The 13,720-nt window shown below is 30.5% G+C and overlaps 3 protein-coding genes across 3 annotated transcripts; all 3 read right to left on the reverse strand.

Annotated features, from left to right (window-relative positions):
• Positions 1 to 849: 849 nt before the first annotated feature.
• On the reverse strand, positions 850 to 1,398 carry MONOS_10371 (uncharacterized protein; the record flags this gene model as incomplete). The annotated part of the gene is made up of 1 exon (XM_067862816.1): positions 850 to 1,398. The coding sequence occupies one exon, from the start codon at positions 1,396 to 1,398 to the stop codon at positions 850 to 852; it is 549 nt and encodes a 182-aa protein (XP_067729713.1).
• Positions 1,399 to 3,090: 1,692 nt separating this feature from the next.
• Positions 3,091 to 4,874, reverse strand: MONOS_10370 (uncharacterized protein; the record flags this gene model as incomplete). The annotated part of the gene is made up of 4 exons (XM_067862815.1): positions 3,091 to 4,041; positions 4,117 to 4,610; positions 4,704 to 4,728; positions 4,860 to 4,874. 4 exons carry the CDS (start codon positions 4,872 to 4,874, stop codon positions 3,331 to 3,333), a joined length of 1,245 nt encoding a protein of 414 aa, XP_067729714.1. The 3' UTR covers positions 3,091 to 3,330.
• A 4,947-nt stretch (positions 4,875 to 9,821) lies between these two features.
• MONOS_10369 (uncharacterized protein) lies at positions 9,822 to 13,713 on the reverse strand. The gene is made up of 14 exons (XM_067862813.1): positions 13,555 to 13,713; positions 13,362 to 13,498; positions 13,257 to 13,293; positions 13,125 to 13,183; positions 12,919 to 13,067; positions 12,722 to 12,835; positions 12,508 to 12,578; positions 12,333 to 12,419; positions 12,108 to 12,213; positions 11,825 to 11,893; positions 11,611 to 11,678; positions 10,572 to 11,427; positions 10,137 to 10,483; positions 9,822 to 10,070 (listed from the first exon to the last, which is right to left on the reverse strand). Exons 1-13 carry the CDS (start codon positions 13,694 to 13,696, stop codon positions 10,420 to 10,422), a joined length of 1,959 nt encoding a protein of 652 aa, XP_067729715.1. The 5' UTR covers positions 13,697 to 13,713; the 3' UTR covers positions 9,822 to 10,070; positions 10,137 to 10,419.
• Positions 13,714 to 13,720: the final 7 nt, after the last annotated feature.

Raw genomic sequence — 13,720 nt, forward strand, 5'->3', positions numbered from 1 at the left:
TCATGTAACAGCCGAAATGCTGTTAGTTACGCAATTAATCACTGAAAAACAGTAAAAGTTGTTGTTAAATAAAAAAAATTATACATCGCAATTTTTCAATTATTTTTGTTATCGAGAATTCAATTGACGTAATGATTTTTGCAATTTTTTTGACACTTAATTTATAAGTTAGACAGTTTTTCATTAAATAAGGCAAATATAAATTACATTATTATTTAATATTAGATAAAATAAATTTCAATTAAAATGCATTTCTATTTTGAATTTGCAAAATGTGGATACAATAATAAATCAAGATTATCAAATCTCATCATAAAGAAAATTTGAAAAAAAAAGGTTGGTGATAGCTGTATGATTTTGAAAATATGTTCGAAATTAATTCACTTTCACATTTACAAGCAAACTTAACAAAGTTGTGAGAAAGTATTGATGTGCCAGCAGCGCGATTTATTTCGTGTGCTTCGAAAAACTTCTCGTAAATCTGTAAAGTTTGTTTGTAGATATGAAAGTGAAATAACACGAACATACTTTCAATATCAAAATAAATAAACACTCAGACAAATCAAACTGAGTTTGAATAAAATCGAATCACATTTAGTAATAAAAACAATAAATTTAATATAAATGATTATTCATTGATAAATAAAATAAATCAAAGCGATAAAAAAAACAGCAGAAATAAAATGATGAATAAAAAATGCTTCAAAAGAAGCAAATAAAAGATATAGAGTGAATTGCACTTTTTTCAAAAAGTGCAAAAACCATTTTATTCGATCTGACTTTTATCGTCAATGCTAAATTTTGATGTTCGCAAAATGATCGGCAGGATTTACTGCAAGAATTCATTATCTAGTTTTGATCATGACCTGTTCCATAAAAGCTGATTTGTAAATCTTCGTACCCTTCTTCCTCCAACTTGTCAAGAATTGCCATTTTCAAGGCTTTATTCTTTTTTTCATCTCTTGCAATTCTTACGTTTTTATTCAATCTTTCTGTCAGCAGTGACAAAAATATCATCCTTTTATCTGTAGACTGATCATCTGAATTGAATTTGCACATTTCCTCCAAAACAAAATCAACAGTTCTTCCTCTTAAAAAATCGCTGAAGAAGATGTCTGTATTTTCATCCATGCAGGCAACAATTATTGGAATGCATTTCTCAACAATACTTCTGTGATTATCCTTTGCAAGTCCAATCAATCTTGTTGTGCATGCAACCAACCAAGCACTTTCTTCTTCACTCAATTTACATTTCTCTGTATATAAGCAGATTGTTGAATACCATCTCTCAATAATTCCTATTTTAGCTTTCTCTTTAATGCTCACTGCTTTCTTCTTCCAATCAATGCATCTTGAGAGCTTTTCAATTTCTCCTGTCGATTCACTCACAAAATGCATTTCTTTATAGCTATAAAAATTTCTTCGTAATACGTCATAACATTTAATATAAAAAATATGCCAAGCTGATTGATATGCAAGTTGTGAAAGGATGCGCGAGTTCTGATGGTCAAGAATCAAGGTTTGAATTTTTTGTGCATAAAATTGATCTATTTCAACCTAATTATTAAATATTAATCAAATTTCATTGTTATTTCAAAAAAAAAAAATCGTCAAACTTTTTCATATTTTAAGATACTAGCAGCAAATAATATCATTTCTGAATCTTTTAGGAAATAATTTTCTTTTTCGATATCCAAAGCGGTATATAAAAGGTGAAATTCAAGGTTATTCATTGATGCTTTCCTGGAACAGGTGAACCGCTCCAATAAAATTGCAAAACATGCACAAAGATTTGTAAATTGATTTTCAACTTGACTGGTTTTCAATCCGTCATTAACGATAATCAATTCAAATCTTTGCTTCAAAAATGAATCGTCAAAATCTTCGTTTTTAATTCCTGCCAAAACCTTGGAATATCCAATGTGCTTCAAAAGCGAAAAGACATTTTCCAATAATAATTTACCATCTGCAATCATGCTGTTAAGATCATAATAAAAATCTTCTGTAATGACGGATTGAAATTCCTCCTTATTCATCTCGTCATTCAATTCATTAATTTTCACTTTTTGTTCAGCATCACTGTAATTTTCCAGCCAGGCAATTGTTTCTGAATTTTTTTCCAAAATATGTTCAAAAATAAATAATTACAGAGCAAACAAACCGATGAATTTTGTAATTGTAGACAACTGTTACGCATTATCAAACAAGCAGCAATCGTTAATTGCAGCGTAGGTTTGGTATATTTTACAGTACAACATTCAAAAAAAAAAGCAACAAATAAAAAATCGTTATGAATCAGTTGGCAAACTTTAGACATAACAAAAATGCTCAATATATTTCCTTGTATATAATGGGTGTTGGAACAATTAAAAACGTCTCAAAATCAGTAAGTTTTTGAAAAAAAAAATGAAATTATTAAAATTTGAAAATTGAAGTGCTTTCTTATCAATAAAAATATAGAAGAATCAATTTTTGAGTTTTAAGGATAAAAAGATTATAAAAATCATGGTTGTTTCTGTAAAAAAATCATTTATTAAATTGCAATAATTCAATAAAATAATCAATAAAAATATTATGTATCATTTGAAAATGGTTTTTGTTTCAAAAAAATTTTGGTGAAAAAAATGCTCAACATATGTGTGGTATTTTTTCAAAAGAAATCTTTTAATGTCATTTCACAAAAAATATTGACTGTTCTTTTTATGGAATTCGTTAATACGTCAAAGTCATTCACAAAATTTTTTCCAGAAGGAAATAGTTAATTCTGTTTTTTCTCCGTGGTTTTATATGAAATTTTGTGGTTTATTAATTCAAGATATTATTAACGAAATTTTGGTTTTAATTACATTTCGAAATTTTGACTGATTGAATTCAACGATTCAAGAAACATGAAATACATAATTTGGTATGAAAAGTTACAGATTGAAACCTTCAAAAAGATATTCTCTAATTTCAAAAATGAAAACGACTAATTGTTGTGGTGCATAATTTTCATCGCTATTTTTGGTCTCCATCGAAACGAATGATAATAACTCGCAAAAGAAATTGATCTTCGATAAAAAGGAAAAAAAAACATAAGCCCTTTTCGTATTGAGAATTTATTAGAAAAATAGACGTTTAATTTATAAATCTTGCATAAAAGCTTTTAAATTTTAGTCTTTATTTTTGCATTTCAAGTTTCTGATGTGCAAATAAATATTTCTCGCATCCCAAATTAAAAATGAATCCTTTTTAAAAAGGCAAACAAAAAAGGATTTTGCAAAAATAATAGTGTCAGAAATAAACAAAATAATCTTCAATATTGCGAATCATTCAGCAATTGCTATTTATTCATTTACCAGCGAAATAGTTCAACCCGGTAACGCAATCTTCGTACCCCTCTTCTTCCATTATTTCAGATACCTTTCTTTTCAACTTCTTTTCTTTTGGTTCTTCCATTTCATCATCGTCCTCTCCTTTCAATCGCCTTTCAATTGCAACAAAAAATGCTAAGAGTTCGCGTACTATTTTGTCGTTCAATGTTGGTTGCTGTATCTCCTCCAAAAAAACATCAACAGCTCCACTTTTTAGCAAGTCATCAACTTTCACAGCTCTGTTTTCCGCTGCTCTTTTTGACAATATTATGCACCAGCAGCATATTTTACCGTAATTAACTTTTGTTGCTTTAAATACCTGAACAATGCTGCCAATAAGCTCGGAATATTCTTCATTCCTCAGTTTGCACGATACTAAATAGCGATCCAATGAATCGAACCATCTCTTTATTATAATCGCTTCTTTCTTTTCGATTCTTCTATTCTCTTTCTCTTCTTTCTCTCCCCTCCATTCCAACCATTTTGCCAGCTCTTCCAATTCTCTTGACGCTTCTCTTACAAAATTCAGCTCGTATATGATTAAGCTTTCCAAGCTTCTATCATCAATAAATCTGTTAATCAAAAATCTCCAAGCTGATTGATAGGCAAGCTGCGTCAAATTGTGATGTTCCTGATGATATTGTATGATCTCTTTGATTTCATCCAAATACAGTTCTTTTTCCGCTTTCTTTAAAAAGAAAGAACGTAAGTAAAAGTAAAAGAAAATAAATAAATATTTATTGTGAAATAAAATCTTTCACACGTTCCAAATATGTGCACAACTTATGGAATATAATGCTATTTCAACTTCTTTTTGTGTTTCCTCATTTACTTCCTTAAGCAAAGCAACTTTGAAAAGGCATGGTATGCATATTGAAAATAAAGAATTTGACAAATAATTACAAAGCATTAGATAGCATTCGCAGAGATCAATCAGCAGTTTTTCATTTTCTTCTTTTTTATTCTCATTTTTTTCTATAATCATCGTTTCAAATCTTTCTTGCAATGATGAATTGACAAAGCATAGCAACCACAAATTTTTAAGCACGTTGATGTATCCAATATGCTTCAACAACAAAATTGCATTTTCAAAAGATAGCTTCTTTTCTTCGATCATTTGGTACATTTCATCGAAAAGTTCATCTGATAAGATGTACTCCAATTCTTCTTCATCCATTTCATCCAACATTCTGTTTATTTCTTCGATTTTCTGTTTCTGTTCATATTCATCGCGACATTCGAGTTCATTTAACGATTCTTTTGAAAATGAAATGAAATGAAATATCATTGCAAGTTCAATCAAAAAATAAATAAATAAATTAATAAAATAAAATAAAATAAAATACATACTCGAAAACCTTTCTGTCAATTGTTCCTTTTATATGAATGAAAAAAAAGAATTGAAGACAGTAAGCAACCACAATTGTTGAAAATATTTCAATAAAGAATTGAAACTGACCATTGAAAACGAAGCAAAAATTGTTGTTCAAAAATAAAAGAGCAAACCGCATTTAGCTCCATTTGCTTTTGTCCTTCAATTTTCAATCCAGAAATGCAAAAGATTGGTACAATCCCAATTGGCGGACAAAACCCATAATTTTTAATGTCAAAAAAGAAAAAAATATATATTCAAATACAAAAATCATGTTTTTTTGTTGAAGATATGTTAAAAATGAAAAGTGCTGATGGGTGCTGTATTTAGAAAATAAAAAATATAACAATAATATTTTTTTGTTGTTTGTTCATAAAAAACTTATAAAGAATAACACAGAATGGTTTGAAAAATGAACAAATGGAGAACAAAAACTTTGCACGTTATGTGCTTTAACTTGTGGCATTCTGATTCATCGATGTTTTTTATTTCATCTGAAAAAAGAAAAAAAAAGTTAATTGATTAAAAAATAAAAAAATCAAACTTCCATTTGTTTATAAATATTATTGACAGCCAAGGTGTCCAAAAAGGTGTAATAAGTGCTGTCTTCTTGCCTTTTGGAAGCGAAAAAATCCATGTATGATTGAATTACGGAATGTCTGACTCCATGTGGTAGTAAACTTTTCTGAAACAAGGACCAGAGACCTTCTATGCGGTTTGTGTGAGTGTTTGTATCTTTATTAATAAATGTTTTTTTATGGTTGACCATTCAATGTATGTAACCTAGATTTTCCATTCCATTGCAGGCCCGCCAGCTGTCGCTGTTGATTATAGAACCCAATTCAATGTTTCTTCTCACAGAAGAATGCAAAGTGTGCTTTTTTCTATCTGGAACCATTTCCATAAACATATTGCTTTTTCCTTTTCCTGTTTGAGGGACGTCAATACCTCCGAAAACCCACTGCTGAGGTTTTTTCTTCCTTTTTTATATTTTCTGCGAAATAATAGCATCTCATCAATTTGAACTATTCTGTTGACTCCATCAATCCTTCTCTTCATAATCTGCATTTCCTGAGATACTGTGCTCCAAAATAGAGAATTAATATGGCAAACCGTGTTTTTGGACAGATTTGTAAGAAAGTTGCCTGTTTTGCTGTAATATTTATCCAAAAGGACAGTGATAATTTCATGAATTGATGCATTTTTATTCGGATTTTTTCAAAAACTGTATTTTTCCTTATGCCGACTGATTGGTGTTGGCAACGGAAGCGAAATCTTTCTTCTGCTTCTTTTTTGAATCCAATCATCTTTTTGCATTTGCTGCTGTAAATTAGCTTCTTAACAAGATTCCTTTCCACAAGAAAATCAACGGTTTTTTCTTTATCGTTGAAAGTTTGGCTCAATTTGGATATTTCTGATTTTTTGTATGAATTTTCCATATTTGATAATGAATGATGTCCGCCTATTGGGATTGTACCAAAAGATTTCCCAAATAATTGTATAATAATAGGAACTCTTTGATCAAATCAGTAAATACTCAAATGATTGAGATGAATAAAGTTTTCATCAAAATGAAAATGATAAAGCATTTTGATTATATATGAAATTTAAGTAAACTTTCCTGTTTGGATCTTTCTGAAAAATGAATGTAAATTTCACAAAAATAAAAACGGAGAATGAATGTGATTATTTTGTCAAAAAAGACTTAAATTGCAAAACCGCATATAAAGATCATATAAAACAACTCAACAATTAGGATCCAATAATAATTATTGATATTGTTTGAAGTGAAAAACTATTCCTCTGTGATATGACAAGTTAAAAAATCATTTATCTACAGCAAAGCAATTAAATAAAAAAAATAAAAATTGAAATAGAAAAAATAAAAAAATTGATGTTTATTGATATTTATTTTATATAAAATAAATTTTAACAAGTATAGTTTGTGTTTATAATTGTTGACACCATCAATAACTGTGGACAGTTGCATTATATCAACAACCATTGAAAGTTGTATTTAGATAATTACCCCAATTATTCCCTTATTGAAAACAAACTTATAAGTCACCAAAAATGAAACATCTTGCTCCCAAATATAAAGAAAACACATTTTTTTATTATTTGTGAAACTAGGAGAAATAAGATTCTCCGAAAACGAAAAATACTTTTTATAAAATTTTATTGTGATGGATGGACAATTGAAACAATTCTTATAATTTCATATTCATTGAGGGAATAATTGGGTTTACTGTCAATATGCAACTTTCAACGGTTGTTGAGATAATGTCACTGTGCACAGTTATTGAAAGTGTACACTATTATTAACACTAACTATATTGCGGAAAAAGATTTTTTCTTAACGCTCATCAGCTTCTCACTTCGGCACGGAAGAGTTTTTTTGATATTTGGGGGAAAATACCGAATTTCAAGCTTTTTATGCACAAAGCACTAAAAATAGCTTCACTTATAACTTTATATCGCTTTCTCAGATTTCAAAATAAATAAGATTTTCATATCCGAAAACAGACATCGTTGAAATCAAAACATTAAGTTTTCCAGCATTTTACGTATTTCAAAAAATCGACTCATTTTTATTGTGTTTTTTGTTCTCAAAAAGTTAATGAAAAGTGCATAATTTATCAATGAAAAAGCTTGAAATCTCATATTTTCCTCCATTTTTTTTATATATTTTTTTATTTTTTATATTTTTATATTTTTTGTTTTATCTGATTATATTTTATTTATATGGGCGATTATATATGAGATTTTAACTTTTTTGAGAGTGTTTAATTTTAAAATTTCTTTTGAATATGGCTAAAAAAATTATTTGTTGCATATTTTTTGAATTGCAATTGTGACGAAATGAAACCTTTGAAATGCATTCATGAAAAATCTTTTGTGGGCAGTGAGATCACTTTTCTATGTTCGCTTTCAAAAACATAACACAAATTTCTATTGTTAATTTTTTCTGAAAAAATATGATATCAATAATAATCGCCCATATTTTCTTTTTTTTTCTTTTCCATTGCAGAACAATCAGTTTTCTCCTGTGCAATTATGAAAACTTTTCGATTCCGTTCAAAATTTTATAATTGATTTCACATTAAAGTGATGAAGCAAAAAATAATTTGAAAAGATGATTATCATTGTTTGAATATTTTGAATTACATCTATCATTCGACTGCAAAAAATACAATCAACATTTAAATAATTATTAATTATATGTGTGAAACTTTTTGAAATCATATCTTTTTTCGGGGTGTTGATTTTTCAAAGATTGTCATTTTTTTGAATGAAAATTATATATCTAAAAAGAAAAAGCATGATTATTGTTTTTTTGAATCAAAGATTAAAATGCACTCATGAAGTTTTTTCACTTTTCAATTTTTATATTGACATTCAAGTAAAATTTTGTTCCGAAAATTTTAAAATAAAAAAATATGATTTCAAAAAGAATCACCCATATCGAATTTTTTTTATCAAAAATTTCAGAATGATAATTTGCCTTTATGTGTCATTTAAACGAACACCGATAATTAGTCACCCATGAAAAATTAATATTGCTGTGAATTTTTCTCATGCATTAGATATAGTGAGGGAAAAAAGCTTTTTCATTTGAATGAAAAAACTCCAGTTAAAAACAAAGAATTTTTGAAAAACCAATACACTGAAAAAAGTTTTCGTTTCTAAAATCATCTCTCTTTTATTTGACACAAGATACAGTCACATTGGATTGTTCACATTTTGAATTATTTTTTTTTAAAATGGGTGATTATATTTGAAAACATATTTCTTCAATCAAAATTTTCGGTTCGAAAAATTCCCTCGAATATCAAAAAAAGAACACTGAAAAATGAAAAGACAAATAATTCACATCAGCCTCTTTGAAAGTGCTGGAAAAATTGTTATTAAACCAGTCATGATGAATTTTGTATTTGAACACAAAATCTCTTCCAAAATACAAACAATATTTGAAAAATTAGCTCCCCGAAAAAAGTTATGATTTCAAAAATAATCACCCAAATAGACATTTTTTCTGTGTGTGTTTTCATGCACATACAGATATCGCACAAAATACCGGACAAGATCCATTTCACAATAACTGCAAGAGGAATAATTCTGACAATTTTCCTCAAAATATATCTCATCAATACAAACACATTTGATAAACGAGACTTTCTTTACAGCTTCATTTGTGCTCAGAAAATATTAATGATTGAAATCTCAAAGAACAAGGATTTTGAGTTTCTCTGAGATTCGGAAAATAATTTTCTTAGAGCGCAAATAAAGTTGTTTTGATAGTCTCGTATGTCACGTGAGTTTGTATTGATGAGATGTATTTTGAGGAAAATAGTCGGAATTATTCCTCTTGCGGTTATTGTGAAATCGATCTTGTCCGGTATTTTGTGCGATGTCCGGTATTTTATGCGATATCTGTATTTATTCACATCAGAAATATGTGAAAAATCAATTCCAGTCAAAACAGTATTTTATCTCATCGATAATTATCAACATCAGTTTTTTTTATATTTTTCTGTACACTGATATTTTTTTTTCCATATTTTCATTCATTTTTCGAAACATTTCTTAAAAGGATCAATTAAACAAAATCACTTATTAATACCCTTCCGAGTGGAGGAATTCAAATATGACATAAATTAATGATTAAAAATGTGAGATTATTTTTTTAATTCATATTTTTTTCTGTTCAAATTTTCAGTTTTTATTTTTGCAACGAATATTCATATTTGAACAATGAAAAGTGATAACTCCAATTAAAAACATCTCCATCTATCTTTCTCATCTTGCTTTGGCACTTGCAATGATTGAAATGCATTCAACGTTTGGATGAAAGTATCTGGCCATTGATGAAAAACTATTGGATATCAAGCGCACAGAAAAAAGTTGTGATGCAAAGAATAATCACACAAATATCAATTTTTCAATAAATCAAAAATGTGAAATAAAAAGCCCAAACAACATTTTGTTGGACAAAATTGTCTTTTATGAAGAAAATCGGGGTTTTTATTAAAAAAAATTTTTTTATAATTGAAAATTAGAACCAAAAAAAAAAAAAAAAAAAAGAAACTTTAAAATATCGAACTTGTCTTTATCCTGCGAAATGAAAAATTACGTATTATCACAATCGGATATCTCAACGAAATGTTTGTCACAACCTGTTGTTGTCACATCCGATTTTGACTGTAATCTGTTCCTTTGTTGTAGCACCGAAACCAAATATATGAGATTTTTGAATGGTGTTGAACAGTTCACTTTGAGTCATCTTATTCTGAACTTTTTAATTTTGAATTAGTTACAAGAATTCAAATCGAAATAGGAATTGACTTTATTTGATTTCAAAAAGAATCACATAGTTATTTGTGTACTATATCAAAAAGAAAAGGACACACATAATTCAAGCGCAATTCAGTTTATTCAACTTGATTAATACTAAAAAATATTTATCATTTATCGGAAAGGCTACAGAATAAGAAATAATATTAAATAAAGATTTCATTTTGCGTAAAAATGAGTCACAAGAAAAAAAAATTTTTTTTTAAAAATTTTCATTTCATCCGAAGAGTAATAAATAAACAACAGAAGTGAAATCAGAAAAGGAAAAATAATTTTCGAAAAAAAGAAAAGAAAAGAAAAGAAACATTGAAAAACACAAATAAAACTTTGAGATGTGTGTCAAGTTAAAGCGCGGATTGTTGCGATATCCTCCATCAGTTGCTCAGCTTCTCGTTGTTGCCTCCTAAATTAAAGATAACAACATATTAATAACAACAAGCATTCAATGCAATAATAAATTAATAAATAAATAAAAACAACAAATCACAAACTGACTCATTCTTCCTCCACCAGAGCTCGACCCCATCCTTCCTGTGCTTGCAGGCATCAAAACGCCATTCGGTTTCCTGGCAGCCAGCCCCGTTCCTCTCTTCGAAAACCCGCTTGCCGACATCGAAAGGTCGGGCCTCCCTGCCCATCCTGCTGACGATCTGGTACTGCCTCCCCCCATCGCCTGCTTCTGCATCTGCGTCTTCTCCATCCGCTGAAGCGCATCTCTTGCTTTGATCTGCTCCTTCTGCTCATTCGACAGCATCTGAGGCGCAATCGGCATCTCCCGCGCCTTCACTGTGCTTTCCCCAGCCCATCTCATCGAAGGCAGCGCAACCGACGTCGCTGCCGCCACTGATGATGGTGATGATGGCGATCCCTCAAACGATCGTGTTGCAACACCTTCTCCCATCTCCTGTCCTTCTAAAGCCCCTGCCTCCATCACTGGCTCTCTCTGTTCCATCACTCCACTCCTCGCCATCTGTTGGCTGCTTCCGACTGCTCTGCGCCCGCTGACTCCTCCAAACACACCACCAGCTGCGGGGAGCACTTCCATCCTTCCTTTCCCACTCATTCCTCGTGTGGTGGCATACGACCTCCCCCGCTTCGTCGCCCTCATTTCTTCTTTCTCCTCCTCTGCTTCTTCCACTCTCTCAATCTCGCCTTTCACTTTGTCTGGGATGAAGCTCAGGAACGGCGAGGATTTTTCCATATCCAGCAGCAAGCTGTGTCCTTCGTAGCCTCGCGTCACTGGATGCACTTTCTCTGCTGGTTTGGTCAGCTCTTCAGAAGGAAGAGGTCGCCAGGTGACTGGATCGATCTTCTGCCCCGCTGAGGCTTTTGTGTCTGCGCGGCTTGCTGAAGAGGAGTTGAGAAGTAAGATTGGGAAGAGTGAGGGGAGGTAGGTGATGAAAAAAATTATTTTGAAATGAAAAGATTGAAAATTTGAAATCAATAGAAGAAGAAAAAGAAGATGTTGGAAGATTAATCAACAAAAATTGAAGTGTCATAAAAAAACATCAATGAATATTAGATGCAAACCTAATCTCTGATGAATCAGATTTGTGTGTTCCATTTCTTCATTCCGTATTATTTCTCTTGTTGCTTCTCTGAAAACATCAACAATTAAAGAAATTATCCAAAAAAATTACACATCCAAAAAAAGTGATTCGAAATGAATGTATTTTTAATATGAAAACATAAAGGCATGAATTTTTAAATAACAAAAATGAAAGAAACAGCAGAAATGGCATACGTCATCACAGCAGACGAATAATCTGGATCAACAGGATTAGTCACACGGAGAGAGCGACGCTTTATTGTTCTTGTTTTTGGATTGAAATAAAAATTTAATAAAAATTTAAAGCAGAAACAAACAAAAATCAGATGAAAGAAATAAAAAAAATAAGAAGAATAATAATTAAAACGATACAGAGAGAGAGAGAAAAAAAAAAATAGGATAATGAATTTATTTAGTTAATAATAATAATAATAATAATAATAATAATAATAAAATCCCGATTAAAAACAACACTTACCTGGATTGTGCTCCTTCAATGTCGCGTGTGTTGAGATATCCGTCAGACGGGCGAGAAGGCAGATACACTCTCACTTTTGGATCTTCTGCTCCATTTCGACTTGCACCTGTGAAATAATTTGGATTTGGTAAAGGTTAGAGAGAGAAAGAGAAAGAGAAAGAGAAAGAGAAAGAGAAATATTAAAATTAGTTTAAATGATCTTGAGAAAGGAGAGGGGAAATGAACCTGGGATATCCTGAGTCATCAAGTTGAACATTGGCGCTTCTCGCAACTTTTGATGCAGAACACGAGGATGGCTTTTGTCAATATCTCCTATTCAATGGGAAAAAAAAATATTGTTATCAATATCGCATTTCATCAGATTATTGAACACATTGAAAAGAAAATTTATAAATCAAACCAACAACTTCAACTGGGGTTCCGCCAAAAGACCGCTCGGCTGGTGCAGCCTCAAAACAAGGAAGCGTGTGTCTGTTTGTCGGAGATGATATTTGAAGACGATGAACGATTTAATGAAGAGAACAAGTTTGTCGAAGGAAGAAGAAGAAAAATAATAACAAAGTAATATTATTTGGATATTTTAAATTAAATAATAAAAAATGAAGAATTCATACTCGAGTTTTGATGGTGCAATTATATAATGAGGATTTAGAGGATCTGTCGGAGTCCTTTGCATTTTTTTCTTATCATTTATATCATCGCAGTTTATTGGATCTCGAATTTGTTTCCTGAAATAATTGAACGAGTAATTTCAAGGAAGATACAAACAAGATATATGATATATTATTAAAAAAAATACTAAATGTCAAACTTGATTCGTTCTTTAAAACCTTGCTTTGCGATATCTGACACATCCAATATACCCTCTCGTATTGGCTTTCCTGTTTGAATGACAGGTCTTGTTTTTGTACCTTCAATGTCATTGACACTAATGTTATCCCTGAGAAAAGGTGGCGGAGTCTAAAATTTCGGAAAATTTTAAAAAAATATACAAAAATATTTGGAAGACGAGCAAACAATTGGTCGAGGTTGAACCTGAGGAAGGAGATATCGTGGTTGAAGTGGATCCACAATACCTGTTCAATAAAAATAAATTGAAACAAATTTAATTTTGCTGAAAAACGCTTCGAGAAATAAAATATTTCAAACGAGTTGTGTGAAATGCCAAAGATTTCGGGTGAGTTCCCTATAAATTATTGAAAAAAAATAAAACATTTACATTTTTGTGATACATAAAAATATCTTCTTCCTTACCTCTATGTCTGAGCAATCCAATGACGAATCATGTGGAAGACTTCGATTGATTGTAAGTGGCTTTGGATGAGTCCCTTCATAAGAATCATAATCAACAGGAGGTCGATTAAATCTTAATGGTGGTGTTGGTTTTGTTCCTATGAACAGTAATAAATTATGCATTCGCTAAAATACCACAAAAATGTTAACAAACCTTGTATATCTCCTATGTCAAGAATTGTTGATCCAAACTCTCTAGAACGAAGCGCAGAACGTTTCTTTCCGGCTTGTTGAATTGTAAATAAAGTAGTTTCCCCTCTTCTCTGAGTAAAAGGAACTTCGTCTTCGTCGATCATGTTAAAACGGGACCCATATTTAGT

Source organism: Monocercomonoides exilis, assembly GCF_001643675.1.
Source record: "Monocercomonoides exilis strain PA203 chromosome Unknown scaffold16-1735695, whole genome shotgun sequence".
Lineage (NCBI taxonomy): Eukaryota > Preaxostyla > Oxymonadida > Polymastigidae > Monocercomonoides > Monocercomonoides exilis.

Coding starts and splice junctions, on each gene's coding strand:
- MONOS_10369 (XM_067862813.1), bottom strand. CDS start 13,696: ATGATCGACGAAGACGAAGTTCCTTTTACTCAGAGAAGAGGGGAAACT. Junction 12,420..12,507: donor AACCCCAGTTGAAGTTGTTG/GTTTGATTTATA, acceptor CCCATTGAATAG/GAGATATTGACAAAAGCCAT. Junction 11,894..12,107: donor ATTGAAGGAGCACAATCCAG/GTAAGTGTTGTT, acceptor TCCAAAAACAAG/AACAATAAAGCGTCGCTCTC.